The 27,063-nt window shown below is 48.7% G+C and overlaps 1 protein-coding gene across 5 annotated transcripts in view; it reads right to left on the bottom strand.

Annotated features, from left to right (window-relative positions):
* GBF1 (golgi brefeldin A resistant guanine nucleotide exchange factor 1) overlaps window positions 1-27,063 on the bottom strand; it is a 2,300,480-nt gene that overhangs the window by 1,492,592 nt on the left and 780,825 nt on the right. For all 5 annotated transcript variants that reach the window (XM_085603553.1, XM_085603551.1, XM_085603552.1 and 2 more), the window contains one exon: window positions 17,728-17,859. In XM_085603553.1, the coding sequence (XP_085459679.1) occupies window positions 17,728-17,859 (132 nt within the window). The remainder of the gene's footprint in view (window positions 1-17,727; window positions 17,860-27,063) is intronic.

Raw genomic sequence — 27,063 nt, forward strand, 5'->3', positions numbered from 1 at the left:
AGTTAGGCATTAAGGTAGTCCTGGATCCAGAAAGATTGGACAAGCCAGCTCCCAAGAGAAGGAGCAGGAAGGGTAAAGATGTATTCTCCTCCCAGACTCCCAGTGAGATTCAGCCTCTTGAGAGAGATGATCTTAGTACCTGTGAAGGAACTGTCCCAGAGGATCTTGGGCCTGACAAATCAGAGCTACTGGGGGCAAGGGGGCCTTTCAGGGAAGACACACGTCCGGGCAGAAGCCCTGCCCCTCATTTGAATAGCTCAGGCAGCAACCTGCTGCTGAGGAAGCAGGGCATGTCAGAGTGTCCCATAGGACTTATCAGGAAGATGGGCTTCTGTATTCTGAGTGCAGAGACCACCAAACCTGGTGCCACCAAGAGGTTGGTCATTCATCAGAAGTTCAGGGGATTCCTACTGACCTTAGCACACAACATTCCCCTTGCAGGACATCTGGGACAGCCTTGTCCCTCACTTTCATTGGCCCTAAATTTCTGAACACACCAATGAGTTTTGTCGGTCCTGTGTCATTTGCGAAGCCAGTGGTAAGTCAGGTGGCACTACAAAGGCCTCCTTAATCCCATGGCCTGTGGTTGGGATTCCCTTTGAGAGGGTGTGGATAGACACTGTAGGTCCCTTACACCCTCCAACAGCATCTGGACATAGTTTTATCCTAGTGGTTGTGGACCATGCCAATCTATATCCAGAGGCTATTCCTCTTAGGACCACTGCAGCGCCTGTGGTGGCTAAGACCCTTCTGGGAGACTATTCTAGAGTTGGGTTTCCTAAAGAGGTCTTGTGAGACAGAGGTACTAACTTATGACTAGCTACATCACTGCTATGTGGAAGGAGTGTGGTGTTAACTATAAGTTTACCACAGCCGTTCATCGACAGGGCAATGAGCTTGTTGAAAGGTTCAACAAGACACTCAAAGGTATGATCATGGGACTCACAGAAAAGCTCAGGTGAAAATGGGATCTCTTACTACCCTGCCTTCTCTTTGCCTAAGGAGAGGTTCCTCAGAAGGGGGGTGGCTACAGTCCATTTGAACTTCTTTTTGGACATCCAGTTAGAGGTCTAGTTAAAGAAGGATGGGAGCAGCCTCTCAAGCCTCCTAAACATTCTCGCATTGCCAGATTACATAAAAGTAGGCCAGCAAAAACTTTGAGGCCAGCCACGAGCTTAAAAAATCTTGGCATGACTAAAAGGATGTACTGACTGTTTACTAGCCAGGACAGAAAGTGTGGATGTTGGAGCCTGCGGCCCCTGTAGTTCTCGAAGACAAGTGGAGTGGCCCCCACACTATACCCGAGAAGAAAGGTGAGGTCACCTACTTAGATGACCTAGGCACTCCCAGAAGACCAAAAGTTCCCACAGGGTACTGCATATGAACAGCCGGATACCTTTTACTGACCGGGCTGACATGAGCTTGTTCATGGCCACTAATGAGGGATAGGAGAAAGAGAGAGACCCTATCCCTGATCTCCTCTGTTAGGACCCTGCTGATGGATTAGTTGAAGGAGTAATCTTGGCAGACAGCCTCACTGGTCAACAGCAAGCTGATTGCAGACAGGTTCTCAATCAGTTTCGTGGTTTCTTTCTCTGACACCCAGTCAAACCATCTGGTGTACCCAGAAAGTGGACTCAGGTGAGAGCCTGCCTGTGAAGAGCAAAATTTACTTTACAGCACCCTGACCATGTCAGAGACTGCATCAAGACTGAGGTCCAAAAGATGCTGGAATTGGGTGCCATTGAGCCTTCGGCTAGTCCTGTAGTCCTTGTGCTAAAAACTCACACCCAGGGTGGTAAAAGAAAGATGGGGTTTTGTGTTGCCTATAGAGACCTCAATGCCGTCACTAGGACTGATGCCCATCCTATTGCAAGGGCAGATGAGCTGACTGATACTCTGGTCTCTGCCAGTATCTCAGTACAGTTGACCTGTCTGCTGGTTATTGGCAAATCAAACTCTGAGGATGCCAAACCAAAAACAGCAATTTCAACTCCCAGTGGGTATTCTCAATTTATAGTGATGCGTTTTGGTTTGAAATGTGCACCTGCCACATATCTAGATGATATAGCGGTTTTAGTTCCACCTGTGAGAATCACCTGGTCCACATCAGAAATGTACTTGAGGCCCTGCAGAAGGCAGGTGTCATTATCAAGGCCACAAAGTGACAGATAGGGCAGAGCAAAGTTGGGTACTTGGGCCACCTTGTAGGTGGAGGCCAAGTTCAGCCATTGGAGAACAAAATTCAGACCATCATGGACTGAACTACTCCCACTACCCAGACTCAGGTCAGAGCTGTTTTGGGCCTAACTGGGTACTACAGAAGATGTGTTAAGGTTTATGGGTGCATAGGGATGCCCCTTAATCATCTCACCTCCAAAAGATTGCCTAAGAAGGTTCGGTGGACACTTAGCAGTCACAAGGTATTTGATGACCTGAAGAAGGCCATGTGCTCTGCTCCCATCCTGCAAAGTCCTGACTACTCTAAAACGTTCAATGTCCAGACAGATGCATCTGAGATAGGGGTAGGGGGTCCGTTATCACAACTTAATGCAGAGGGCCAGGCTCAAACAGTAGATTTTATCAGCAGAAGGTTGACCCCCAGGGACAAACGTTGGTCAGCCATTGAGAGGGAGGCCTTTATTGTGGCCTAGGCCCTGAAGAAGCTGATGCCATACCCGTTTGGCACGCCATTGTTCAGACAGACCACAAGCCCCTCTTATGGCTTAAACAAATGAAGGGTGAAAACCCCAAACGTTTGGGGTGGTTCATTTCCCAACAGGGAAGGGCCCAAATGTGAAGACATAAAAATTATCGATCACAAAACGTCCTGGTTTTGCAAGAGGGGCACCTGCGTTTTTGGTCATGGACTAGGAAGACATCTTGGGAAACCTATGAAACCAAAACATTTCTGAAAACTAGACACCTGGGGAAAATTTCCCACCACCCAGCGTTCCCCTCAGTCTCCCGATAAAAATGATACCTCACTTGTTAGCCTAAAAATATTGATCTGCCCACAAAGGGGGCAGAAGGATAAGTTACTTACCTGTAATCCTAGTTCTCTTCCAGGGGTATCCTTATCAAAGTCATAAACACTGAATATTCCCGCCCATGTGCGGGGACCCCGGAAATAAAAAAACTTTATATGGAAAACATATATATAAATATATATATATATATACACATACATATATAATTTTTTCTCACACCAATGCAGCTCCCATCTAGGAGGCTAACAATGTAATAACACACATAAAGCTGGATTTGCAAATATATAAAAACACAAGAGGGCAGGTAGCACTTGAACTCTGTTTTTAATGAGTAAAACTCATGAAGAAAGAACACTGCAAATAAAGCAGACATTGTTAGCCTACAGGCTGCATGGTAAACCAATAGCATAGAAAATGAAAGCATTTCCTTACAAAAAACTGGCACTGTGCCTTTAAGGCAGCCATGACCCCTAGCTTCCCATCATGCCTCAGGGGTGACAGTTAGGTCAGTTGTTCTTTGCTTAACCCTGAAGAACAGGGCCCAAAGATATTCTTTAACAATGAATACAATCTCATTTGCCTGGGGAGTTGGGTGGGTTGCTTATGACTGATGAGGATGCCCCTGGGAGAGAACTAGGATTACAGGTAAGTAACTTATCCTTCTCTTCCAGGGGATCCTCATCAATAGTCATAAGCACTGAATAGAATAGCAAGCCCATCTTCCGCCTGCAGGCAAATGAGAAACAAAGTGACCAAATTAACAACAACCAAAAAATCAGCTGTTGAACAAATTCCTCAAGGAGGCTTGGCCAACTTGAGTGTCCACTCCAGTATCTGAGTCAAAACCGTAGTGCCTCGTAAATGTATGCACTGATCTCCAAGTGGCTGCTTTACAGATCTCGGAGAGTGGTACATTATTGAGAAAAGCAGTCGTAGCCTCTTTTTCTCTCGTGGAATGAGCTTTGGGAGCGGTCAAAAGAGGCTTTAGCGCCAACTGGTATGCCAATTTGATGCATGAGACAATCCATCTGGAGATGGACCGTTTTGATGCTGGAAAACCTGTTCTGATCGAACCATAGTTAATAAATAGATGATCAGACTTTCTCAATGACTTCGACCTGTCAAGATAAAACTTCAAAACCTTTTTAAGGTCTAATGAATGAAGAGCCCTCTCAGCTGGAGTGGAGGGATTAGGAAAAAAAAGGTCGGAAGAGAAATGGTTTGATTTACAAGAAAATCAGACACCACCTTGGGAAGGAAGGAAATATGTGTGCTGAGGACTACCCTATTGAGATGGAAGACCAAGTAGGGCTCTTTTTAACAGAGGGCCTGTATCTCACTCACCCTTCGAGCTGAGGTGATAGCCACTAAGAAAGCTACCTTCCACGTAAGGTGCTGTAAGGTTGCCTTGTGGATAGGCTCAAAGGGTGGACCCATTAGTTTTGATAGTACCAAATTCAGCTCCCAAGGAGGTGAAGGAGGTCGGACTGGAGGGTAGACCTTCCAAGACCCTGCAAGGAATCCTTCACCACCTGTAACTGAAAAAACGAGGGTTGAGAAGGCGAACGCCTGTATGCCGTAATGGCAGCTATGTGCACCCGAATGGATGAGAATTTCAAACCTGCTCTGGCTAGGTTTAGCAAATAGGGCAAAACTACCATTTGCAAGCATAAGAGTGCCTTGTAGAAGGTCTCCTTGCCTCTTTCAATATGGTCATGCAGTCTTGGGGAAGACCTAAATGTTCATACTGGAGGACCTCAGGAGCCATGCTGCCAAGCTCAGCGATGGAACGTTGGGGTGATGAATCCTCCCGTTCATCTTGGACAGCAGGTTCGGTCTACACGGCAGCCTCTTGTGTGGACATACTGACAGATGCAGAAGGTTTGGGTACAACCACTGCCTTGGCCAGTCCGGAGTAATCAGTATCATTGCAGTGTCTGAGTGGGATAGCTTGGTCACCACCTTCGGAATGAGAGGGAGGGGTTGAAAGCGCACACAAATACCCCTGAACAGTCAATCAAAAGGGCATTCCCCTTTGATCCTGGCCGGTAGTACCTTGAGGCGAAGTCTCAGCATTTTGTGTTTTCGTCGTCCGCGAACAGCTCTATGCTTGGACGGCCCACGCCTGGAATATGTCGTCGACCACCTCATCGTTGAGAACCTAGTCCTGTTGTTCCTCGAAGTGGCTACTGAGGGCGCCCGCTTGAAAATTCTGCTCTCCCGGCAAGTGAATTGCTGTGATGGATAGATTCCTCGCCAGAAGCCAGTGCCAAAGGGTCTGTGCTTCCAAAGAGAGGGTTCTCGAACGAGTTCCTCCCTGTTTGTTCAGGTAGTACATGGTGGTGGTATGTCCTAGGATGGAACTCGCCTGAATCGAAGGGAAGAAAGCCTCGAGAGCCAGATGAACAGCCCTTAGCTCCAGCATGTTTATGTGGTACAACTGCTCTTTTGAGGACCATAAGCCTTGCGTCTGGAGAGGCCCCATGTGGGCTCCCCATCCTTTCAGGGATGCGTCTGTGATCAGAGTCTGAGAGGGAGGAGATTGATGGAACAGTACACCTACTCTCAGGTTGCCCTTCTTCATCCACCACATAATGGATGCTCTGGCTGCGTGTGATAGACAGATTTTGTCTTCCCAGCGAAAAGACCGTTGATCCCATTTGTCCTCCAGATCCTGCTGTAGAGGGCGCATTTTTAATCTGGCATTGGGCACCAGAAAAATGCAGGATGCCATCAATCCTAGCAGGGAGACGATCTGACGCACCGAAGACAGGTTGCTCTTTAAAATCTGTCTGCCTTTCTGACTGATGGATAATTGTCTCTCCTCCGTCCATCAACGCTCCCAGGTAGTAGATTCTTTGTGTGGGTTGCTGTATCGACTTCTCGAAGTTCACATGTAGGCCCAGTTTTTGACAAAGCCCTAGGCACTGCTGGAAATGATTCCTCACACTCTGGGGAGAGGGGCCTTTCAGCAAACAGTCGTCCAAGTAAGGGCAGACGAAGATGTCTCTGTGACGCAGAGCAGCCGCCACTTCTGCCATGCACTTCGTAAACACCCGGGGAGCTGACTTCAGCCCAAAGGACAGTACTTTGAACTGATAGTGGGACGATCCGACTATGAATCGTAGATATTGCCGGTGATGCTGATTTATCGGTACATGAAAGTAGGCATCTTGCAGATCCAGCGAACACATCCAATCTCCCATGCGGAGATGAGGTTATATTTGGTGGAGAGCCAACATGCGAAATGTTTCTCTTTTGATGGGCTTGTTGAGTGCTCGCAGATCCAGAATGGGTCTGTATTCGGACTTTTGACCTTTTTTCTTTACTAGGAAGTATCTGGAATAAACTCCTCGACCTATTTGGGATTGTGGAACCTTCTCTATGGCTGATTTTTGGAGAAGGATGCCCACTTCCCTCTGCAGCATGTTGATCTGGTAGCATGGGGATAGTACCGGAGGGATCGAGGGAGGACGACGTCGAAAACGTAGAGAGTAGTCATTCTGCAGCGTAGCTAACACCCACTGGTCCTTCGCGATAGCTCGCCACTCTTGCAGATGATTCGCAACACTTCCTCCTACTGGAGTGGTGAACAGTAATAGAGGAAGCGGGCACTCATTGTTTAGCTGGAGCTTTCGTAAAGGTAGAGGACTGACGGTTCACTCCTCTTCCTCTGTTGGATCATCAGCCTTAATTTTGTGATTTTTGCTGACCCTGTTGGTTTTGGTTCTTTTGGCAATGAGGGGTTTGAACCCTCTGTTGGAAGGAGGGGCGATCAGTGTTGCGGTAACGGCGACAAAACTCTTTTCTCTTTTCCAGCTCCACCGCCTGCAGGGTATCTAGTTCGGTCTTCATCCGTGCCATCTCTTCATCGGTATGTGAGCCGAATAACGAAGAACCGGAAAATGGCAGGTTGAGAATCCGGGATTGTGCCTCTGGCTTCAGTGCTGTGAGGCGAAGCCAGGAAGATCTTCTGGCACAAATTCCGTGGGCATAGGAGTGGGCTGAAAGTGTAGCTCCATTCGCCGCAGCAAGTTGCCCTCCTGCAAAACCTCCTCGAAGTCCTTATGGTCTTCCTTAGGTAGTTTTTCTGTAAAACGCTGGAGAGAGTCCTATAAAGCTCTATCGTAATGCCCCAATAGAGCCGACACACTAATAATAATAATAATAATAATCAACATTTATAAAGCGCGAACAATCGCCCGTAAGGGTTTCTAGGCGCTGGGGGCCGTTGGGAAGATTAAGCAAGCTATTGCCCAGAGTCACATGGTGCTGGGCTAATCTGCCGCCGGCGATCAAACCGTGATCCCCAGATTCCAGAGTCAGTCGCCCTGGCCGCAGCCCCACACCTCTTCCCACTGGAGACTTTAAGCATGGATGCAGAAGTGCCATATACTTTTCTCATCCATGAATCTTGTGTCTTGCTCTCCTTGTCCGGTGGTACTGTAGACGAGGAGGCCACTGCGTGGGTCTTTCTAGCCGCAGCCACAATCACAGAGTCCGGTGGTGGGTCGGACTTCAAGAAGGAGGGGTCCCCCTCCGGTGGTCGATACTTCTTTAGAATTCTCGCCGGTGCGGTCTTGAGAGTGGCAGGCGTGAGAAAGATGTCCATAACCGGTTTAAGAAGACCCGGTACTAATGGAAGTAACGGCCGAGAAGACGTCTTCTTCGGTTATTTTTGAAACCTTGAACCAGAAGTATTCTGCTGAACTGGCATAGAAATGTTCAGTTTGGTAGCACCCCTGGAAAGCACGTCCTGGAATGTGCTCACGTCGTCCACAGGAGAGATCCTTAACGGTGGACTATCGGTAAGGGTGGGCGAATAGTCCCTTTTTGATAAGTATGTTGAGGAGGTGGAAGGCGTTGGAGATCTGCGCCTCCTCCTTCTGCTGCGTGATCTTGAATTCCTCCTGGAACGTGGTGCAGGAGAGTGAGTATAAGCTCTACTTCTTGGAGGAGAAAGATCTGCATGTGCGCTAGGCGAGCCAGAGGGGACCTGTGAGCAGGACTCGGATCCCGTCTAACACCTGCTGTAGGAGAGTAGGGTCTGCTTTCTATGTTCACCCCCACTTTTTGCTTTTGCTTTACTGGTTTTCGACTTAGATGTGGCTGTGGGCCTGCTAATCAGACCCAGAGCCCTGCTGTTCTCTCTCAAAATTAATACTATGTACTTTAGGTGCATAACCCAATTGGATAGGGTCACCTTATTGGCCCCTGTACAGTGTACCTTAGGTACCCAGGGCATAGGTGTACCCTAGGCCTACCAGTGGCTGCAGCATGTATTATGCCACCCCTGGCCTGGCCTTCCATTATGACACAACTGGCTGATCACTCAGCTGGGGCAAGGTCGTGTAATCACCCCTTGCTTAGGTGTAGTATTCCTATACCAACCTTATATATAGACACATGTGTACCTATCAGCCACTCCTATGGCAGGCCTTAACAATCCTGGAGGCAGAGTGCTTGGTAACATGTGAGATAGTGCTCTAGCATGAGCTGAGCCTGTCTGCAGCTTTCGGAACCATGTCCTTATAGCTGTTCTATGATATAGCCTACCATATACTCTTAAAGTGCCTTATAATCTTAAACGGTTATGGTAACTATGGTTTGGCTTTATCAAAACATGTTGTGTAAGGTGTCTAACACTTTGGAATAATACCCCCGTCTCATTTCTGGTGATGAGGATATTATCCCTCCCTTCTAGAGGGAGAAGACATGTTGAAACCTACTTACCCGGTTAAAGTTAACCAGAGCCCCAGCATCACAAAATGGATGCTGCTGCCACGACACAAGTCTGACCTCCTGCTGCTGGGAATGATCCCGGCACGGGAGGCTTGGACAATAGGTTTCCTGCCTTGGGAGGTGCGAGCACCACCCCAGACAGGCCTTAGTGTATTGGGGCAGGGAGGGATGAAAGAAAGAAACGAGACACTGCCTGGGGCACACAAGGTGTCCCATGCATAGTCCAGTTCAAACCGGTGCTGGGGCACTCCAGCCCCAGTCCTGGCGCGAAACTGGACAAAGGGAAGGGGGTGTAACCACCCCCCTCCCAGGTCCCACCCATAAGGCGTGACCTAGCAGGCAACCCAGCCCCCCAGATTAGTATAAGTGTGGTAGCTGGGCCCCAGGAGATTAGATTATCCTGAACCTGTAACTTGAACAGAAACTCTGGACCTTCGACATTCGACGAAAGAAGAAGACTGAAGAATCTCCCTTGTGGCCAAGGAGTGGCTACCCTGTGCAAACAGGCACCATCAAGAGACTACCCTTTGCTTTGCTGAAGTTCTACGAGGGACCGACTGCAGAGCCCGACCAGAGCCTTGACTTCCAGACTTCTCCGACCCTGATCCACATCCACAGCCGAGCTGAGATCCGTGGAGGCGACGAGTGACGTGGGACTGGCTACCTGGGAAAAGTGGTGAGTATCTTCCAGCGCAGCTTCTGAGGCACCCTCGAGGTTGTGCACCGGGGATTGAGAAGCCCCAACCCCAAGCACCATCTGCACCGAAGATCAGCCCCCCAAACTCCACGAGTCCTGCGTGGGGCCCTTCTGCATTTTCCTGCTTGCCGCGTCTGTCCGGTTGCTTGCCCATTGGCTAGCAACCTTTGCGATGACACACCTTTGATTTTCCACTGCTGGTTTGGCTCCTCCAGACTGGCTCCTGCTCCTCTGTAACCGAGAAGCACTCCAGACCTTCCTGGTCTGCACCAGAAGCAAGTCCTCCATTCTTCGGGGGTTCCGCTTGCCAAGGCTTGGTGAGTCCTAGTTCGACTTCGACACCGCTGACAGCAAGAGCCTTCGTGGGACAGCTCGCCTCCTGGTCCTGGTCGTCCTCGACGTCTCCTGGTACCCGTGGCTGCTGCAACAAGCTTCACCTCTTCACCTGCAATCTCCCGACATCGCCTGGTTCCTTCCTGTTTCCACGTGGTCACTGGCTAGTGACTCAGACTCTGTCCATTCTCCTTGCAGGTATCCTTCCTTCTTGATCCCGGCCTTGGGATCCACCGGACACTCTTCACTGACTGCCTGTCAGCATCTTTCCTTCAGGCATCCATAGGAGTCGACAACGAAACCCGACGCAAGTTCACACCTATGCACCCGCAGCCTGTGGGCTAGGTAACTTGGGTACTCCGGTGCTCATCAGGGTATTGACTATCCTAGTGTCTAGTTCTCAAGTCTCGACTTCCTAGCTACTCCAGAAGTGTCCTAAATCTTATTAATTCTAAACTGTACTATTTCTATCGATTATACGCATTACGCGTGAGTGTTTCCACTCTGCACCTGAATCCCGTGGGCCTCCTACTTCCTAACCTTGGGTAGTATAGTGTAGCCCTAGCGATTCCGTAAGCCTAGGCCTATCCTATTTCCGTGACAGTGGTCCTTATACCACTTACTTAGTATATGGTTTGCCTGGCCCCTAGGGCCTAACTGTATTACTTACCTGTGTGACTTAATGTATGCTTAAATAAGACTCTGTTGTACTTACCTCGAATCTCATAAAGAGTGCTGAGGGTTTGACTAGAATAAATACACTTTATTTTATTTTTCCCATCCTCCCAAACCAAGGCTGCTCTGAAGGAGGTTATCACAACTATAGAGACCTTGTCGCTGCCGGCCATTGAGACAACTCCAACTACTGCTAGCCCCCCGCCTTGTTAGTAATATGGAGTTAGGGCGGGAAGAGGGAGGCAGTGTCTCATTGAAGGTTGTTAGCTGGAATATAGCAGGTCTTGGACGGAATTTGGGAATACCAGATTGGAATGCCTTGATCGAATCGTTTGGGATCTGTCTATTCCAGGAGACCTGGTCTCTGGAACCTCAACATAAGATGGGTTATACCACCTATTCTGTCCCTGCCATATGCCCTAAGGGAGGGAAAGGCCGTCCTTCGGGAGGGCTGACAATTTGGGTGAATATTTCCTTGCGTTACTCTATCAAATCTATTACCACTAAGTCTCCTGATCTCCAAAGGCTAATAGTTAGAGGCCCTTGCGGAGGGAAAGTACTTTAAATTCTTAATATCTATATTAGAGGAGCACGGGGGGGTTCTTCTATGTTATCCTCAACTGGCATTGACGAGGAACTCAGAAATATCAAATCTGATGCCTATATCTTGCTAGCGGGGGATTTTAATTGCACGTATGAACCCCTTGCTGCAGATGATGTGCTGGGCAATAGAGAAGACGACACTAGGAGAGGCATTCCAATATTGCAACTTCCACCTATTAGGAGATGGAATCAATGTGCTATTGATCTCAATGCACTTTGTATGGAGTATAACCTTAGAGCCACCAATGGCAGATCCAACTCAGACCTAATGGGGGCCCACACGTTCAACAGAGTAGGGCATTCCTCACGGATTGACTACATTCTGCTGAACTACTGTTTGTGGCCCTATTTGTTGTATATGGTGGTCTTGCCGTCTACTGACAGTGACCATAATCCATTGTCACCATCCCTGTGCCCCTTCTGGTTGGGCCACTCCCCTCCTCGAATCCCGCATATGTGGAGAGCTACCCATGAAGTATGCCCCTCAAATTGTGGTAGGCGCCTAAAATGGAATAATTTTGCTGCCAGGGAGTGCAAGATTCAGGAGGTAAAGTTAATAATGTCCAATATTCCCCATCGCCTAGATTCTCCCCCTGCTAGTGCACAGGAGATCTCATTATTGTTCGACCAAATCACGCATGCACTAGGCGATTCATTCTTAGTCCCCAATGTGGGAAAGAGACGTAATTCAAGAGGCGCCACAAAGGGCAACGTCGGGTGGTTTACTCCTGTTTGCCGAGAGGCCAAAAGGGAACTAATCAAGGCGGTTAAATCTAAGGACAGAGCCTTGATTAGTGCTGCGAGGGGTAACCAAAGGAGAATTATAAAGGAGGCTAAAATTGCATGGGAGGACCAGTTTTGGCACGATCTAAAAGCCGCTAGCATATGGAAGGACTCCAAGGGTTTCTGGGACTTACTAAGAGCAAGGGACAAGCCTGTGGACTCCTTAATTACATGCAATATAACAGAGGATGCATGGTTTGACCACTTTACCCTGCTTTACTCTGTGGCCCCGAGTACGGGGACATGTTAGACAGAATGCTTTTCTGTAGAACCCTGTGAACTTACTGAGGAGCATATGTTCACAGTTAAGGAAGTGGTGGGGGCAATTACATGTCTTGTCCCCAATAAAGCGGCAGGCCCGGATGGTTTGCCAGGGGACTTATTACGTATCAACCCAGTAGAGTGGGGGAAACTTATTGCTGCCCTACTGAATGCTAGTTTCAGTGGGGCAACTTTTCCAGGCTCATGGAAGGGTGCCGAAGTTGTTCCCATTTTTAAAAAAGGGAGTCGGGTCGACCCCGCTAATTATCGCCCCATAAGTCTTTTAGACTCCTCACAGAAAGTGGCAGGCAAAGTGATCTTAGGTAGGATACTACAATGGATGGAGGAAAAAAGCATTCTCTCTGATTTCCAGGCTGGTTTTAGATCAGGTATGGGGACGATAGAGCAATCTTTTCGGCTTTTGATGCTCTATTGGAAAGTGGTTGTACTGGGCAAAGGCAGTCTGTATCTCGCTTTTATAGATTTGCGGACTGCCTTTGACCTGGTCCCGCGTAACCAACTTTGGGGTGTGCTGAATGATTTGGGCATTCCCCCGTACCTTCTAAGCCTATTGATAAAGTTGCATGCCGGCAACTTTGCCCAGATCAGGTGGGGTAATCGGGGCCAAAAAACAAATCGAATACCTGTAAATAGAGGAGTACGCCAGGGGTGTGTTCTAGCCCCCACTCTGTTATCCTTGTATGTAAATGGAGTGGTGGAATTTTTATCGGAAGTTCCATCAGATGCACCATCCCTGGCCGGCAGAAAAATACCTACTCTTCTATTTGCAGATGATACCCTCCTGATCTCCAAGACCCCTGTAGGCCTGCAGAGCCTGTTATCTAGGTTCAAATCCTTTTGCGATGCAAGGGGGCTAGTTATCAATACTGGGAAAACTAAGTATTTAGTTCTCAATCCCCCGAAAAAGACAGTCAAACCACCAATTTTAGATGCTGTTCCTCTAGAGAGGGTTACTGAGTTCGACTATCTTGGCATCCGCCTCTGTGACTCGATGAGTTGGGAATGTCATTTACAAAAGATGTTGTTGACTCATAAAAGGGTCTTGGGTGTCCTTCTCAAGGAACAACGTGCCTCAACCCTAAAACCTATTGTAACAATTCTTGACATCTACAGGGCAAGGGGCGTTAATGCAGTTTTATATGGGGCAGAACTTTGGGGGACATATAAGGCGGACCAGCTAACTCGCTCGGAAAATAAGTTTCTGAAAGATTTAATGGGACTTTCTTATAGTACCCCAACCCTCCCACTGCTTTTGGATATGGGGTTAAGTTCAATTGGTGCTCAGGCTCGACTCCGCCCTCTCCTTCTATGGGCAAGAATCTGGAGAGTCCCAGAGTTGTCTTGCTTTGCGGAAGGCCTAACTGATGTGTTGGAGTCACCGGGCTGGTCTAAGATACAATGGTTGAGGGAAGTCAAGCGTCTTCTCTTCAACATGGGCCTTGGTAATGCCTGGGTTAATAGAACTGCCCCCCCTAAACCTGTGCTAAAGAAATTATATTGGAATTGGGTAGCCGATCTGGTAACTCCAATTTGTGCAGGACCTCCCTGGACTTCCTACTAGTAAAAGATATGCCCCTTTGCGAACCCTACTTGGACATCATTATAAAGCGCAGTGATAGAGCATTGTACTTTCAATTCAGGATAGGCCTACTTCCTGTAGGGGAACTTACCTCTAGGTGGAAGGCCTCGGCTCAAACCATCCCTATGTGCCCATTTTGTGAGCATAAGATAGAGTCAATCCCACACTTGTTTTTTGAATGTCCGGCCTATGCTCTCCCCCGCAGTAGGTGGTTAAAACCACTATGCAGAGAACTTGGGACAAGGCATTTTAAGGAGGCCTTACGCGTTCTAAAAAATGATCCCCGCCCACTATTTGCTTGTGGTATAGCTAAGTTCCTGGGTTGGGCCTGGCGCATTAGATCATCTAGGCGTTCCTATCTTGTTTAATTTGTTCTTAAATGATTTTATCTAATTTATTGGGGTCATTTGTAATATGAATTGCTTGTTAATGTACTGGCTCCTTTTATTCTCTTATTGTTCTGTACTAACTGTACTGCTTTTAAAGATATTGTTTATATCGAAATAAAGCCTATGATGATGGTGATATATATATCTGTTGTGGTGTCCTTTCATTTGGTATTCAAGGGATTACATATGGTATAACAGCTGGCTTCACATGCCATTCAGAGTTTAGCCTAAGACTGCTCTTGTCCATGCTACCACTAGGATAGCTGGTCTATAAGGTTGACTTTACAACCAATCACCATAAGTGTTGTTTGGACTGATATAAGGTGTACACTAGAATTAGTGACATCATATATCAGGCCAACTTCTCACACCTGCCGCCTGCGTATGGTCAGCCCAGAGATGTATTGGTCGGTTCAATCGGGGAGAGGGATCAACGGATGGAGACCCATCCACTCTAGCAGGAAACCGACATGGAGATTTCCGTCCTTCCTGATGAGTTTTTTCTACTGGACGTTGATGCCCAGAGGGAGAGTCCTGGCTACTTGAGGATGAAATAACCACCTCTGGAAAACCGGACCTGGCGATGGAACGGTGGGAGCCTGCTCTCGACGTTGATGAAGGAGACGGAGAAAAGCTTACAGGGACCGACACCAACAGAGACCTCCGTCTCGACGCCGTACGGGAGAGAGATCTTTGTCTCGACTTCGATCTTCTTGTTGCCGGCAGAGACATGCGTCTCGACGCTGACTGCCTCGACGGAGACCCGCGTCTCGACGTCGATCTTCTTCGCTTCGAAGGAGACTCCTGCCTTGACGTTGAGCATCGCTTCGACGGGGGCTCCTGTCTCAACGTCGATTTTCTTTTCTTCGACGGAGGGGTCAGCCTCGACGTTGAACGTTCCTTCGACAGAGGACTTTGTCTCGACGTCGGCTGTGAAACCAACGGAGACCCCTGCCTCGATGTCGAGTGGCTTGCTGACGTCGACGGAAGCCTCTGCCTCGACGTCGATGAGTGGACATCCGACGACCTGTGCTTCAACGTCGATCTGCGTTGGGACGCCGACGGGGACTTCGGTCTCGACGTCAATAATGGTGACTTGGTATCGATGATCTGTGTCTCGACGTCGATCGTCGCTGTGGAGTCGACGGTGGAGGATCTTGTCCCGACGCCGGACACTTTTCTAACGCCAATGGAGACTTGGCCCTCGAAGCTGAAGAACGGCGCTCCTGCCCCAATGCCCTTGACGACGATTCCGCTGCCTTCGACGTCTAGCCCAACGCCGAAGGAGAACATGTCGGGACCTTGCTCCTCGACGTCGATCGCGGTCTCTTCTTTCTCCTCATAGGAGACCTACCTCTTTCTGAGAGGCCATAAAGACAGATTCTCTCACGGTCCTTGATGGTTCTTCTGGATAACTTCCTGCAGTGTTGACAGGAGGCAGGAGAGTGAGACTCAGGGAGGCAGAGAATGCATACTTCATGTGTGTCTGACTTGGCCTTCTTTTTGCCACAGGCAGGGCAATGATCAAACAAAGAAGGCATTTTTGACAGAAAAAAACTCTTTCTGCCACAAAAAAATTATTGAAACCTCACTCTAATATCAAAAGACGTCGAATGAAGTCTGGTTATTTTGGGGGGGGGGGGGGGGGCACTGGCATCCCCATTTTGGGAAGCCCCCACCTGTGAACTACTAATATAAAAAAAAAAAGTCCCTGGCTTCCTAGTTGACTTTCTGGCCATATAGATAGACTATGCCGATTTCGTGGTGGGGTGGGGGCATTACAATGCTCATTCAGTGCAGCCCCACCCCTAAATTTACATTTAAAGAAATCCCTGGTTCCTAGTGGGCTTTTTGCTTCTCAGGGGGCAGACTGGGGCTATTGCCTCTATCTGCCCCCCTGGGGGAGGGGGGGTGGGGGAATGGGGCGATGGCATGCCAATTTTGGGCAGCCCCACCCCTAATTTTACATAAAAATGTAATCCTTGGTTCCTAGTAGGCTTTCTGACTTCCCTCCGGATGGCAGATCAGGGGCTACTGCCCCCCATCTCAGAAAGACTATGCCTGGTGGGGTGGGGGCATTAGGTGGATGTCAGCGGCGCTTAGTGCGTCGCTACTGGAACGGTCCAAGTAGAAGGTCACAAAGTCATGGCCGGGGCCAATCCAGATCCACCAACAGATCCTGAGGATTTGAATGGCGCAAACGGTGTACCTGCAGCCGAAGCCCCAGTCATAGACCCTCCTGAACCAATTGGTTCCAAGGGCGCTCCAGAGGGTTCAGCTGCCAAAAAACGAGGCTCATGGCCTCATAAAACTTAGAGTTGGGCGGGGTCGCCCCGGCTCTGAGAAACTCAGGGAGGCACAGAGCAGACAGTGTCTGATGCCGGCTGCACAGGAACAACCTGAGAGACGGCCCAGGTTTGTGGCATCATTCTCTTTCGTCCACCGAAGAATGGGAGGAACGCGGAGAAGTCAAAGAGCACTCCGATTACTTGGACTTCTACTTGTGGGACTTACCTGAAGAAATCTGAGCATGTGAAGAGGACTTAAGCAAAAGACTCTGGGAGCAGTTCCCAAGATTTCCCCACACGAACAGGACCTGGAGCAGTGTGGACTAGTAGGACGAACGGCTAAAGAGCTTCATGGTCAGTATGTGGATGCCTTTAGAGTTCATGGTCCTGCACTCAGCACACGACGCAGAGTTGTGGTTCTTTTCCAGGCACCACAGATACGCCATGTGGAAGTCAGTCACCAATGTCTGTCAATGATAGGCTCCACACGGCTTGAACCCGGTGGGATTCTTTGCAGAAAACCTCAAAAAAGGGTGAAAAAAAGCACACTGGATGTCGACAAATTGTCGAAAAAACCAGTCAAAAAGTGACTCAGAGGAGCTCATCTGGATCCACACTGATGGTGCGGAAAAGAAGGAATCTAGGTCAGTGCACTTTGGTGGTGCCTATAAAGGCACTGGCAGGTCACTTGCGGGTCGGACGACGCCACACAGAGCCCAATGACGCCACCTACCGGCATGCAAGGGATAGCTAAAAATAATTCCAGATTCAGTCTGGCGCCTGGAAAATATGCTGAGGTAAGGAATCTATGGCTAAAAGCCTCTATCAGATTGAACATGCGTCTCATTGAACATGGAGTCTAATCCTTAGTCAATGTTTTAACTGTTCAGATTTACTGTTGCAATCTCTTTATTGTTCTTCCTTTCAGTTTAAAGTAAAGCACAATCCTGCAGGAGTGCTGTGTAACACCTTTCAATAATTAAAAAAGTAGCATTCTTGCTATACGAGTTAAACACTAACTTAGGAGCTCAATACAGAACATTAATAATCTTTTTGTACGACTTTTCTAAAGCTGCAAGGAGATCATTCAGATTAACGAACAAGTGACTTATTTTCACGGATCATTTTGTGTAGGCCTGCAGTATTCTGTACTTTCTGCAAGCAATGGATTTGGTCCATGAACCCTATTGATGCAAACTGTCTTCACAACAAAGACATTGTTTATACAGGTGCAAAATGTTAGTAAGACAACTGAACATTAATGGACAAGTATTCAAAAAGCAATGCTGCATCTTAATCATTATCACAGTATGTACCATTTCAGTGAATCAGAAAGTAGGTCAGATAGCAGATATTAAATTGTTACCTGATTCATTTACTTCCACTACATTGTGGTGCACACCCTTCATCTTGTCCGCCATGAGATGCCCACTAGTGGGGGGCCTAATACCAGATTGTACCAAATTTTCACTGATTAGCTTGACTTCAACTTGCACAGCTATTAAATGAGAGATGAAATAGGACAAATCAGTTGTTTAAGGCTAAGCGAACAATTATATATTATACTGATGTCTCAACCACTCTTAGCATTGAGCCATACTTGGGGTGGATTATAAATCAGACATATCACCACTGGCTTACCCTTCTTAGATTATGCACTTTGCACTTTAAATTTGTCCCTCCTTCATTGGGGGATGGAACCAGACTTTACCTCTGTGTGGGTGAGACAACCTCTCAATCCAAATCACTAGCCACTCTACTGTTTTGTTCCTTATATTAAAAGCCAAGACGCCGCTTTCTAGTGCCGCTATTACTCAAGACTAATGTGAGACAAAATAATCAAGGGCAAATTTTTTAGCAGTCCTTAGGATCCCCCCCCCAAAATTTGTTATCCACTACTTAACATTATAAAAGCAGCTTTTGATATCAGGAAAAGATACAAGTTATAATGAAGAAGGTGGTTATCCTGTGTGCCGTGTGCCATGGTATTATTATCTAATTTAGTTTTTTTTTTTGTTTTTTGTTTTTGTGTCTGAAACCAAATTTAAATATTTGTCTATTCCTGTTTAGAATTACAAATTAACTTCCATGGGCTATTAATTAATTGGAATATCAATAAGATACAGTTGTGTAACTATGTGAACTGTGATGCCCATTGACCACCCTGAATTGCTCAAAGTGTAACAGATTTTGGGAGACAGAAAAGGTTAACAGTAATATATATGGTTTATTATGAACTATACACGTAACCAATATGATTTAGAGATTCACATGGTTACATACTCTGTTCTGTGTTTTCCTAATGTCTGTGAAAACAGTTTAACTGAATAGGTAAACATGAAAACGGCAAAGGCAATATTTTGTTTTAGGAAAAGACAGTGAAAGTTGAACACAAAGTGATATGTTGAGGAGTTTATGTTGAATGTTTGATTAGCTTAAAAATCCATCTCTTACAATGCAAGGCATAAATGTAACTGATGCAAACATAAAAATACACTTTGACGAATTTGATATAAAATAAATACTATTTTTCAGAATTCCAGATCAGTACTGAAAGCATACAGTAGAAGAATTTGCCAGAAAGGTATCAATGTAAAGGCTACTTTTCTTCTATTACAATATTTCAGGTGCCAATCCCTCCTGCAAATTCCTCAGCGCAGGCATAAAGACCTGCCACTGGTGCCCTAACATCAGTTCCCAACAATCTTTTTCAAAGCCTTCAACGGGAACAGGATGAGAATTAAATTTGACCAACAAGGTGCAGATTCATTTTTGAAGTAACTATTTCTTTAAATGGATACTTCTACCTGCAGATTCCTCGCCTTCTGAATTGATTCTGCAAGCAATACTCAACTCGGATGTGCAAATTGAAGGACTGAAAAAAACAAAATGTTATGGAGTACTGAGCACGAAGTGTCCTTCCCTCAGCATCCAAACAGTAAAGTACTGTGAAGTTGTGAACAGAAGCCGAAGTCGCCACTTTGCAGATCTCGATCAAGGGGACTTCACTTGTCAGAGCTGAAGAAGAAGTTTCTTGTGTGCAAAGGTGTAACAAAGACTGATGCACAAGATGATCAACCTTGCCCATCTCATCTTCTGGTTGACTTTGCCCTTCATTTTACCGGCGTAGCTGATCATGAAACATTAAGTCCTTGGTACAGTCAACATAAAAGCTAACCACCCTCTTAAGGTCCAACCTGTGAGCCTCTACCCCCCTTTAGAGGGATGTGAAGAGGAAAAAAGGCAGGTTAGTTGATAGATTACCCTAAATGAGGTGTGACCACTTTGGGCTACCTTTTAAGGGTCCAGTCAGTAAAGCCACTACCCCTCTTTAGAGGGATACGAAGGGGAGAGAAAGCAGGTAAAGTGATAGACTACCCTAAATGGAAGTGTGTGAGCCCTTTGGGTTGGAAAGCAGCTCTGGCTGTAAGAGCCAGCGCGTCAGGAAAGAAGTTGGTAATGGGGGACACGACACTCAGTGTTTCCAATTCGCTGATATGTCTATGCACCCTAACAGCAATCAGAAACATGCAGTCTTAGAAGTGAACTGTCAAAATTGGAAACTATGTAAAGGTTCAAAAGGAAAACACATTAAGAATGAAAGGACCAGATTAAAGTCCTATGAGGCATTATAAATAGGAGGAAGAGGAAACAAGTTGGTGAGACCTTTCAGAAATCTCTTGACTATAGTGGCTTGAACCAAGACAGCTGATTGGGAAGGACACAAAAAAGCTGATAAAACAGATAAGCAGCCCTTCACTGTACATAGTCCATAACCTTGCCAAGCTAACAAGAGGGCAAATCTTATAATGTCTGACAAGTGAGACTTGAGAGGATGTACCAAACTGTTTGAGCACCATTTGAAGAACCTCCTCTTCTAAGAAAACACAATTGTCGTGGAATTTCTACAGGCACTTTAAATAACATCCATCACTTTTGAAGGCAGAGAAAAAGCATTCAAGTCCCCCTGCTCAATCTCCAGGCATAAAAGTGGAGGGTCTGGAGGTTGAGGCACCTGCCCCATCGATAGTGAGAGGTCATCTTCTCTTTCATGGAGGTAGAGCGGCACAGGGAACTGTGCATCAGGTCTGCATACCATAACCTTCTTGGCCAATATTGGGCTATTAGGAGTACTTGGGCATTGTCTAGCCAAATCTTCCTCGGACACCCAAGGAATTAAGGGTATGGAAGAAACCGCATAGTTAAGTGGAAAGTTTCAGTTACTTCCAAAAGGTGTCCCTCAAATCTCCCTGTAACGGATAGTTTATGACACAGAACTGGCCTTGTGACCGGAGAGGGTCCCATAGTGCTACAGCATGTACTGTGTCACCCTAAAGGACCCCACACAGACACCTACACACTGCCATTGCAGACTATGTGTTTTGGTATACCTAAATTAAAAGAATAGACATGGCACACATTCCTGAGTGCCATGCCTACACACCACTGCCTGTGGCATAGGTAAGTCACCCCTCTGGTCGGCCTCACAGCCCTAAGGCAGGGTGCACTGAAGAACAAGTTACTTACCTTCGGTAACGATGTATCTGTAAGAAACATTAGTTAGTTAGATTCCTCACCTTAGAATATCCCCAGGCGTCAGACTGGATCCGGAAGATTTTTCGTCAGCAATACCCCTTGCGCGTCGCTAGGCGTCGTCTGCGGCTCCGCGTCCGTCGTCGGCGTCGTGCGCCGGAATGACGGAGTACTTAGACGCCGCCCTCGCGCGCTGACATCAGTTCTTGTACATAGCTTTCCGCGCCAGGAACGCAGACCCATGCAAGAGACCGACACTGGTGCCAAAAAATCTAGGGCTCTGAAAAGGATAGCCTTAACCCTAGATGTCAGTTCGCAGAACGGGGAGGATGGGTGGGTCGGTGAGAATTCTAACTAACTAATGTTTCTTACAGATACAGCGTTACCGAAGGTAAGTAACTTGTTCATCTGAAAGAAACACGTTAGTTAGATTCCTCACCTTAGAATAGATACCCAAGCAATACCAACCCCGGTGGTGGGTCTGCGAACCAAGATCACACCAGAAAGTCCTGGAGGACAGAACGGCCAAAGAAGCCATCCCTCCGGACTTGGCTGTCTAGGCAATAATGCCTGGCAAACGTGTGCAGCGAAGCCCAACAGGAGGGTCCTTTTTTTGCCAAGGAATAACAGATTTTTACACACAAAACGACCCATCGGGAGATGGTCCGTTTGTGCACAGCTTTTCCCTTCTTTGCAACCACGTAGCCAACGAAAAGCTGGTCGTCCACTCGGAACTGTTTTGTGCGGTCCAAATAAAAGGAGAGCGCACGTTTTGGGTCCAGACGGTGGAGCCGCTCTTCCTCTTTGGAAGGATGCGGAGGCGGAAAGAAGGTGGGCAAGGTGACAGATTGCCCAAGATGAAAGGGGGTCACCACTTTCGGTAGAAAGGAAGGACGAGGCCGAAGGACAACCTTGTCCGGATGAACAGATAGAAAAGGAGGCTTGGACGATAGAGCCTGGAGCTCACTCACCCGTCTAGCCGAGGTGATGGCTACCAGAAAAGAAGTCTTAAGAGTTAGAAGACGAAGAGGACAATTATGAAGAGGCTCAAAGGGAGCGCACATCAGGAATGTTAAGACAAGATTCAAGTCCCACTGAGGCATTACGAAAGGGACAGGAGGGAACGTGTGAGTAATGCCTTTAAGAAAGCGTGACACTACAGGGGACTTGAAAAGAGAGGGCTGATCAGGAAGCCGTAAGAAGGCAGAGAGGGCAGCAAGATAACCTTTCAAGGTGCCCAGGGCAGAGCCCTGCCGGGCCAAAGAAAGAAGAAAGAGGAGAACCTCAGAAAGAGGGGTGGAAAGGGGATCCACAGCCTTTGCTGTGCACCATGCCACAAATTTGTTCCACTGGCAGGCGTATACCGTCTTTGTGGAGGGACGACTGGCTGCCAGAATGATATCACAGACTTCAGGAGGCAAGTCAAATGGCATCAATTGCCGCCGCTCAATCTCCACGCATGGAGGTGGAGGCTGGACAGGTTCGGGTGGAGGACCGTCCCCTGCTGCTGCGACAGAAGATCCTCCCGAAGGGGCAGACGTATCGGAGGATCGGTCAACATACTGAGTAGCTCGGGATACCAGTACCTTCGTGCCCAATCCGGAGCCACGAAGATGACTTGGGCCCGGTCGCGCCTGATCTTCTTCAGCACTCTGGGCAGAAGTGGTATAGGCGGAAAGGCGTACAACAGACTGCAACTCCACTCGCGACGAAAAGCGTCGCCGAGCGAGTGCCGCCTTGGAAATTCCAACGCGCAGAACTGCTGACATTGCGCGTTCTCGTCGGTGGCGAATAGATCTAACCAAGGCTCTCCACACTGCTGAAAGAGACCTTGCGCCACCTCGGAGTTCAGACGCCATTCGTGATCCATCATGCACCGGCGGCTGAGTTCGTCTGCTCTGGCGTTCAGAGAGCCCGCCAGATGTTGAACCACCAGGGTGATGCCCTGGTGTTCCAGCCATGTCCAGAGGCGCAGAGCCTCCTGACAAAGGGTCCACGACCCCACCCCGCCCTGATTGTTGCAATACCACATGGCGGTGGTGTTGTCCGTGAACACCTGCACGACACTTCCCCGGACAGAGGGAAGGAAGGCTTTCAGTGCAAGTCGGATCGCTCTCAGCTCCAACAAGTTTATGTGGAGGCCTGAGGCCTCTGATCTCCGCCTCTCCCATATGGCCACCCCATCACAGGAGGGACGCATCCGTCACTACGACATGCTCCGGTAGGGGTAGGGAGAGGCTCTTGCCCGTGACCCAATCGCGGTCCGTGAGTCACCACTGCAACTGCTGTGCAGTGCCCTCCGAGATCAAGACATGGTTGGACAGGTTGCCGTGATGCTGGGCCCACTGAAACTTCAGGTCCCACTGCAGAGCCCGCATGCGCCGCCTGGCGTGATGCACTAGCAGGATGCAGGAGGCCATCAGCCCCAGAAGCCGCAACACTAGCCTGACCGAAACCCAGGATAGAGGCCGAAAGATGGGAATCAGGGCCTGTATATCCCGGACATACTGTTCCGGGGGATGAACCCGGAACTGCGCCGAATCGAGAACCGCTCCGATGAAAAGGAGCTTCTGAGAGGGGCTCAGGTGTGACTTCGGCACGTTGATGGAAAACCCCAGCAAATGCAGGAGATCCGCCGTTGTCTGGAGGTGGGAGACGACTGCCTGGGGCGAGCCCGCCTTCAACAACCAGTCGTCGAGATAGGGGAAGACTGGAACCCCTGATCTGCGCAGATGAGCTGCGACCACCGCCATCACTTTCGTGAACACCCGAGGGGCACTGGTAAGGCCGAAGGGGAGCACGGTGAACTGAAAGTGCTCCTGACCCACCGTGAACCGCAGGTAACGCCGGTGGGCCGGCAGGACGAGGATGTGGAAATATGCGTCCTGCAAGTCCAACGCTACCATCCAGTCTCCAGGGTCGAGGGCAGCTAGAACCTGAGCCAGCACCCACCTGTCCGAAGTAATGGCACGCCAGTGACGCAGGTGATGGCAAACCCGGCCTCCCACTGGCGTGGAATGGGCCTGAAAGCTCGGACTAGGAAGGCTTTGAGGCGGATGCTGCCGGGTTGGATGTGGACTGACCGCGTCGTCCTCCAGTACCGCCTCGGCGGAAACCACGTCCGCGACCGCGTGCAGGCTGGTTCTACGGCCGGTGACTAGGCGGACGTGATGAGGTGCCCCTTCCTTGGCCACGAAAGGAGCGAAAAGCGGAAGTTTTTGGCCGCGGGGCCGAGAGGCCCAAGGACGTGGCCGTAGCCCGGGAGTCCTTGAAGCGAGCCAGCGCACTGTCCGCTTTCTCACCAAAAAGGCGAGCGCCATCAAAAGGCATGTCCATAAGGGTGCTCTGGACATCCCCTGAAAAGGACGTGGACCGCAGCCAGGCGTGACGTCGAAGCACCACTGTGGTAGAAATCGCCCTACCCAGCGAGTCCGTAGTGTCGAGTCCACATCGGATTGCATGGCGCGCTGCATCTCTCCCATCGGCCAGGGCCGAGGAAAGCCGCACCCGGGCCTCCTCCGGGCACAGTGGCAGCACGTCCTCCACCGCATCCCACAGAGAGTGGGAATAACGGTCCAAGAGACAGGCGGTGTTCAAAGACCGCAGGCCCAAACTGAGCGAGGAGAACAGCTTCTTACCAAACTGTTCCAGTCTCTTGGAATCCCGGTCAGGAGGAGCGGACGGGAAGGAGGATTGGGAGGTAGAGGCCTGGATAACCAGACTCTCGGGGGTGGGGTGTTGGGACAGAAAACTGGGGTCGCCCGGAGCAGGGCGGTGGCGCCTGGCAACGTTCCTATCCACAGGAGGGACTGTGGAGGGCTTGGACCAGGTGCCCTGCAGAACGTCAGTGAGGGCCTCATTGAATGGCAGCAGAGGCTCAGTGGAGCATGCGGCAGACTGAAGCACCTCAGTGAGGATGTTAGTCCTCACAGCCATGGCAGGCAGCTCAAGCCCAAGGGCTGCGGCCGCCTTGCGCAGCACCACAGAAAAAGCGGCACCCTCCTCCGAAGCCACAGTCGGAGGAGAGATGAATCCAGTGTCCGGTGAGGTATCCAAACCACTGGCTGTGAGAAAGTGGCTCTGTATATACTGTTCCCTAATAGGTACAGGGTGTACAGAGTCCACAGTCCCCCAGAGGCTGATAGAGGTCAAAGTTAGGTATGACCTTACTCTCAGAAGTGGTAGCTTGGTCGAGCAGTAAGGCAGTACCAGAGGACAGTGTAAAGCATTTATTGTACACACTCAGTCAGCAAATGGTTTCACACACTCAATAACTGAACTCTAGGCCAATGGTTTATATATATATAAAATATATGCTGGTTTTATTTTTAGAACCACAAAGGGGGTAAAAATATACTTTCTCAGAATGAGAGGTTGAATATAAATACTTTTGTCTTAAGCAATAAATTCGTGTAAACAGTCACAGTTGGTTGCAATAAACAATCCTATTTCCTAAACATAACAATGCATTGAGCTCAATGGTAAATTCAGGTTATTTGTAAAAAATTACTTTTCAGATTACTTTTGGAATTCCAGGTCTGGCTCCTAGAACCAGCCTGGGGTCAGTATTCAGAATCAAGTGATGAAAGTCGACTTAATAACTAATGATTTTTAAATAATATATAGCTATTTCAACAGTTAGCACTTAGAAAATATTTCAAAGAAAACATTCAATGGATCTCTATGGCAAGAAATTCAAATTGCAGGTAGAGTACTTTATCGTTACTTTAGTAATCCAGGACTGGGTACCAAGACCCAGGACTGGGGTCCTTATCAAAAGCAGGTAAGTAATTTCGTTTGCAGAAATGGTACGATTTTAAAAGAATATTTCAAATTTGCAAAAATAGACACTTAGAAGAAATTTCACAGAAAAGCAGACAATGGTTTCCTATGGGAGAAAAATGAGTTAGAGGTAAGTATAGTTGTGAACACTTTTCAGGGTCAGGGCTGGGCACCAAGATCCAGCACTGGGAGCTCACCTAGGAGCAGGTGAGTAAATTCGTTTTTGTCACTTGGCTGATTTTTGGTGAATTTTTGCAGTTTTGAAAAGTTCACACTTAAAAGATTTTTGAAGAAAAAGCCAGTCAATGTTACCCTATGAGGAAAATGAAGTTAGCGGTTTAAGGGTAAGTACTCGACTGGCAGAGTTGAAATTCCGGGCATGGACTCAGGGGTCCCCCAGTGTTAGGTAGGTACAGTTGGTTCACCCTCAGCGGTTTCAGGACGGCCGGGTGCAGAGAGAGTTAGGCCCAATGTTATCCTATGAGGGATAGGGGGGCCTTGGTTGGTGGCTGCTGTCTGGCAAGCCACGCGGCTGTGGGAGCTGGGCTCCTGGTCACTTACTCAGGGCAAGTGGGGAAGTAGGTTAGTGTAGAGAGGGCACTGCCAGGGCCACTCGGGCGGCTGGGTGCAGGGTGCTTTTGAGCCTTCGGGCGCTCAATGGAAATCAATGGGAATGTTCCGGTTTGGAAAAAGGCTGCAGGCTCGGGGACGAGGATGTTTCAGGTGCCACCACCACTTCGAGAGGTAAGTTGGGTAGTTGTAGGTTAGGTGGGTACCCCGGGATTGGGCACAGGGGGCCGCAGGGCGCCGGGTGCAGGGGTGCCTTTTGACGTCGGGAATCTTACCCTCTGGTTGATCGCGGTTGGGGTGGCACTTGGTTCTGAGGCTGCAGGCTTCCTCCGGGATGTCGAGGGGGGTCCTTGGGTGTCAGACTCGGGGTCACAGTCGCCGTGGGGTCGTCCTCAGGGTCTTTGTCCACTCCGGCACTGGCCAGGCTTGGCTGGTGCAGAGTGTGTTGGGTCCGCGGTTCCGGGCTGCTGCCAGGGGTTAAAAATAGGTTTCTTGAGTAGAGCCTCTACTCATGGGAGTCCCAGGGGCTTAGAGCCAAAAGGTAGCCAGGTCCTCCGGGGTTGGTGAGGTTGCTGGCCACGAGAGATGCCGCGCTGGTGCAGGTTCGAGAGACGACAGGCCGGTAGGGCTGGGGCCTAAGCAGTTGGTGTCTTCTTCTCTTTTTAGCAGCTGCAGGGCAGGTCTTTGTTCTTCTTGCTCTTCTTGTAATTTTCTATCTGGAATCTGAGGAAGGAAGGTTCAGTAGGCCCCTAAATACTAGATTTAGGGGCGTTACAGGTAGGTGAAGGCCAGGGACCAATGGGTCCTTGTCCGGGGG

This window comes from Triturus cristatus, chromosome 1_2 (assembly GCF_964204655.1).
Source record: "Triturus cristatus chromosome 1_2, aTriCri1.1, whole genome shotgun sequence".
Taxonomy (NCBI): domain Eukaryota; kingdom Metazoa; phylum Chordata; class Amphibia; order Caudata; family Salamandridae; genus Triturus; species Triturus cristatus.